At 48.9% G+C, this 5,509-nt stretch overlaps 1 protein-coding gene across 1 annotated transcript in view; it reads right to left on the reverse strand.

The window, feature by feature from the left end:
* GARIN1A (golgi associated RAB2 interactor 1A) overlaps positions 1-4,745 on the reverse strand; it is a 20,583-nt gene extending 15,838 nt beyond the window's left edge. Inside the window, exons 1-2 of the mRNA XM_019646070.1 lie at positions 4,703-4,745; positions 1,732-1,916 (exon numbers count right to left, since the gene is read on the reverse strand). Coding sequence (XP_019501615.1) covers positions 1,732-1,895 — 164 coding nt within the window. The 5' untranslated portion in view covers positions 1,896-1,916; positions 4,703-4,745. The remainder of the gene's footprint in view (positions 1-1,731; positions 1,917-4,702) is intronic.
* Positions 4,746-5,509: the final 764 nt, after the last annotated feature.

The raw sequence follows: 5,509 nt of genomic DNA on the forward strand, positions 1-5,509 counted from the left end.
GTGTGGGATCCGAACCTGGGCTATGCTGCTCAGAGCTGGCGTTCCAAGCCAACTCTTAAACAACATGCCACTAGGCCAGCCCCACTTACTTTATGTTTTAAACAAAGCGTTTCAAGCATTTTCTGCTCCAAAGTTTTAAGATGTTAAACTTCAGATCTATGAATTAAGACCCTTCCCTCACCACTAATTTCAAGGGCAGAAGTGAACATGACACATGGTTGGAAATATATATTCAATTTTATTGCATTAGAAAAATTCACTTAAGCCACATGGTGGCGATAATGCCCATCTCCTGAACAGGCTTTGTCATCCCATTGCCCCCTTCAGACCAATATACCCACATACACACTAGGTTGGAGGAAGGACTTAAAAATGCAAAACAATGAGACCTGAACACTGAACACTCCATCCTCCCTCTCCCTACAGCCAACCAACAAACCTCTTCAACTGTTACCCACACACAGAAGAGCTCACATGAAAGAGAAGCTAAACATCAAAGAAACTGACCATATGACACCCAAGTCCAAAGGAATTCTTGGCCGATGTTTAGGTAGTAGGGTTGAACATCATCCTCTCCCAGCAGCTGAAGTTGCACCACAGCCCTCATCTAAGAGAGGTCAGAGCTATGTTGCCAAGGACAGCAAAACATACAGCAGACTCTGGGGAGAAGAGTGAGATCACTTCATCCCAAACCCATACATAGGCAAGCCACTCACACCTGTGTAACAAACAGGCTCTTCCTTCCAGAGCAAGAAGCACCCAGATGCAGGAGGGGCCCTTCAAGGGCCTAGTAACAGTTAGTTCTCTGGTAACACTGATGCCGAGCTTGCCTGCCCAGGAACTGGTTGGACAGCTGGCTGGAAGGGTTAGGCCAGTGTTCCAAGCTTATAGCTGGTGGAGGGAGGTCTTATCACACCCTTCTGAATGGATGTTCTGGAAGGCCCTTGGGGGCACTGTGCTGGCTAGTTGACCTCTGGTGGTCCAGGAGCCCCCCGGCGATGGGCTCTCCAGTAAGCCCCCCAGTGACTCCACCAGTCTAACGAAGACGGAAAGCAGAGTCAGCACCACACCTAAGAGATAGAGGTTCAACATATGCTTCATGGCTGAAAGGATCCCGCTCCTTTGTACAACAGCAGAGATGGCTTCTGCTTCTGGAAGTTCTGTGGATTCTGAGAAAAGAGAAAGGTTGGTCTACAAACTTTTGGGATTTGCATGCATCTGGCCCTGAGCCTTCTGTCTTCCCCTGGAGCTAAGGGAGGGGCCCAGCCAGCCAGGGAAGACAGGAACCCGTGGAGGTTCTTCCACAGCAGAAGCTCAAGAATATTTACACTGTCAACTCCATGGCTGCACAACCAGTCTTGCTTCTTGGATTNACACGCCACTTGGCCGGCCCTCCATTATTTTTTTTTCAATCTCAACACACCTCACAATCCCATTTGATTTTTATACCCATCACCTGTTTTTTTTTAAAAAAAACCTTAAGTCTAAATTGACAAAATAAAAAAAGAATCCAAGATCCTCAAAAACCAGGCTGAGGCTCTACCTGCAACACCAAGCACAGTGCTTGGTACATATAGATACTAGATAAATATTTGGTACGTGAATGAATGAGGTTCTACATAGTTTATACACTAAGGAACACTGTCCCTTCTTTTCATCTGAAGTCCAGCTGCAAAGCAACGCAGTCAGTCATCCCACCCCTTCTGGCCCCTCCCTGGGGCCTTTCTTTACCTCCTGAGAGTGATGACTGGAGTACAACCAGGTCTTCTCCAGGTGGAAAACTGACCCGGGGGCCAGGTGACGTTGGCCATGAGGAGGACATTGGGGAGTGGCAAGGAGGGCACCGAGGAGGTCACCCCAAGGATCACAGTGGTCGGCCCTTCACAGACATCCATCCAGTTCCCGGACTTGGCGACCTAGGAGTCAGCCCCCGGTACACGGGTCAGAGAGGCAGAGGACAACAGTGGAAGGATACAGGGGCTAGAAAGTGGCACTTCAACGTGGTGACAAACTGGGAGCACCTGTGCTTCTGACACGTGTGTGGGACATTGGGCCGGCCAGGACCTGTGTCCATCTTTTTTGTGGGTCCCCCCCAAATAGACAAGCTCATTGTCCATAGGAATACCGTGTTGCCCTTCTTCGTGTCCTCTGCATTATCCAACTTTAAAAGGACGCACTAGTAAGAGAAAGCTGAGTGGTGCTGAAATTGTATTCCTCCATCCTAGGGTACACGAAGCCAGCACAGGTTACTAATGGTCTGGAAGGGAGACGGTGAGAATAAAGTTCCAGAAGGGGAGGAGAGTAAGGAAAGAGTTGTGGAATGGGGAAGACCCAGGCAGCCCAACTTGGGGGATGTTTGGGGAGCTTCCTCCATGACAAGGGAGGGTGCGGCTTATTGCTGGGTCTTGAGTGTGATAAGGACCTGTTCTCTTGCAGCGCCTGGGGTTGTGGCAGGACAGGGAGCCTGGGTGCCTGGCACTGGGGCACAGTGTCTCAGCTAAGACACCCCCATCTCACTCTCCAGGGTAGGCAGGGAAGCACTTGTGAGGAACCACAGGGACCAGGGTAAGGAACACCCGAGAGGTGACCCCTGTGTCCCCAAGACCAGAGGGCTTTCTCCAAATGTTCTAGACTTTGTTAAGACCATCAGGACCATTTCGCAGCCTGTGATGGAACTGGGGGGCAAGGGGAAAGCCCCAGGAATAACTGAAATTTAAGTTCCCACAAACTTGACCCAACCGTGCTCCAAGAAAAGTGTGAATTTAGATTTTGAAAAATGAAAGTGACATTTCTCAGAGCTCTTGTTGTGGAATGAAACTCATGTCCATTACAAAGCAGAGGGCTGCATACACTGAGGGTAAGTGCTAAATAAATGCTTGTGGATGGTGCTGGTTGGAGCTCATGGCAGTGCTGGTGAAGCTGAGGGGAGGGGGAAGAGGGAGCAGCATAACTATGTGGGCTGGATCATTTCACATAAACTTTTACCCTGCTCTGGGTTAACTTCAGCAGGCAGGGCTTCCCCATCCCTGGCGCACAGCCTGCGTTTTCTTACTGTCCATCCAGACAATCCAAACAAGTTTCAACATTAGGTTAAAGAGAATACACTAGGAGAATAAACATGTTGCCAAAACATCACACCCAAATAGAAATGACCAGAATTTGGTATCCCGAGTCTCAATTCCCCATGTTACTGCTCTCTCTCCACCGAGTGCGCTAGGAATGTGCACACACCTGCACGTTTGCCAGCTTATCACCCACCATGCAGCTCCCTGGGGACTGTGGAGCACGCAGAGCCATGAATAAACTCTGAAATCTGGGAGTTTCACCCGAGTGTAGCTCACTGCTCTGTGAAGAGATCTCCCAATTAAGCCCAGTACCCACCTCAAATGTTCCCATTTTCTCTCCTGTAACTCCTAACGATTTTGGACTCCATCAAATGGATTCTTGACTGCAGACCTTCCCTGTGCATTCCAGCTTCCTGCCTTCACCCAGGTACTTGAAGTTCCTCTGCCTGGAACGCTCTGCCCCTTGCTCTTACACTTAACAACGTCTCAGCAATACCTCAAAGAATGGCTTGAGCCCCCACCTTCTGCGAAGCTTTCAACTGCCAAAGTCCAGAGACTGCTGTGAGCTCCCTCAGCCCCGCCCTCTGTGCTCATGCTTTAGGGATCAGCTGGTCCAAACCATTTCTAGACAGTTGCTATTTTATAGTACACTCTCGAAACCTACAGATTCATAAGCTTCTTGGCCAGGGACACTCTCCGATCCCTCTTTGCACCTCCTGCCACGCACACAGCTTGCTGACTGACTAACTGGTTATGCCATACCTGCAAAGGAACACAGGTGCACAGATTCCAGCCAGACCATGAGGGGGAGGTGGGTGGCAACCTTGGGAAGATGTCAAATATATTGAAACGATCAACCCACACTTCCAGTGGCTCCCTGCTTCCCAGGCCACAAATGCTCACTCCCATCGGTCATGCAACCACCCTTTTGAGGGTAGTAGAATCTAGGAGAGGCCAATTTATTCAGGGACCTTGCTCCCCAAAACGCCCGTTTCTTAACTGTCCCCGAGAGAGGAGGTCAGATTTCAGAGCCGGGGTTCTGACAGTCACTTTCTAACCAGCCAGTTTGGACTGTTGGTCCCAGGAGAGTATCTATGGACCCTTCCTGAAGAGTAAGCTCAGCTGTCTCCTTTTGCAGAGTATAACTCTATTTCCTTAAAGCATGTGACCTGCAGAGAGCCCCATCACAATATAGGCACAAACAGGTGAACTTGAGATCCAGACCCCCTCATTTCTATAGCGGGAGTGGCTTTCTCCTCCCCAGGGCTTTAAAAGGCCACATAGCCTTTTTGGACCAACCCCTGGGAACAGATTTTTGGAACGGGGAAGAGGGCTGGCTCTGAGCTGCACAAGGTTACCTGGATAAAGTTGCTTTCAAACATCACTGAGTCAGGGAACAAGTTGAATTCTGGAGAGCGAATCAGTTTACAAAGAAGGCCATCTTCCACCCCAAGTTCCACTCCAGGGCCTGGTTCCCTGACCTCAGGTGGGAGGCCCCTAATTTTACTCATTGGTTCTTGGGAAGAATGGGCTTGGGAACATCCCTGGGGCTCCACGCAGACCCAGCCCAACTCCAAGGTGTTGGTGCGACCGCTGCTCCCCCCACCGCCACAGCTCCACTTCCCCTCGTGACTTACCAGCTGTCCTCTAGTCCGGGAGGGCTTGCCGGCTCACAATGGCAGGAATGACATCAGGGAATGTGATGGCAACAACAGGAAAGGGAAAAAGAAGAGGCAAGGACGAAGTAGGGAGGAACAGGGTTTTTCTCTCGCTACAAACTCGCAGTAATAAAGCATATCCCATGTTTCACTCAATCTCCCCCACGAACATGTGGAAAACGACTCCTTCCAATGTTATGCCAAGACAGCAGTGAGCTGGCCAGAACAGCAAGATCGGCCCTCAGGAAACCCACAGCCTTCGATCCTCCCCCGCACAATGAGGCTTCTCATAAACTTTCTCTGTAAGTGTGACTGGTACCCACATAAGAATTACCTCAGGGGTGAAACAGCTCATTATTGACACATTTTGCTATGCTGCATTTTGAAGAGTCCTTGAATAAAAATTAAAAAAAAAAAGTCATGATGTTAAAAAAAGGGCTGCATCTTGGGAATCAACCGCCAATTAGTTCAATGATATTGTTTAAGTCACTGAGTTTCCTTGTTTCCTCTGTAGTAAAATGAAAAGATGGCGCCAGAGTTAAGGCCTCAAGCTAATAATCCATAGGGACTTAAAACTCATACTTGGAGTTTTCTAAGTAACCTGTCCGTAGGTTCATCTCCATGCCCTTGCTCACTGTTCACTCTACTGGGAAACTCCTAACCTGACCACCTACTCATTTTTTAAAATTCAGATCCTCTAAGAAGCTTTTCCCTAACAGCCACCTCTTGCCTGCGAATAACTTTATGTACCCACTGTTCTATATATATATATATATATATATATAT

The sequence above is a fragment of the Hipposideros armiger genome, unplaced genomic scaffold, assembly GCF_001890085.2.
Source record: "Hipposideros armiger isolate ML-2016 unplaced genomic scaffold, ASM189008v1 scaffold_97, whole genome shotgun sequence".
Taxonomy (NCBI): Eukaryota; Metazoa; Chordata; class Mammalia; order Chiroptera; family Hipposideridae; genus Hipposideros; species Hipposideros armiger.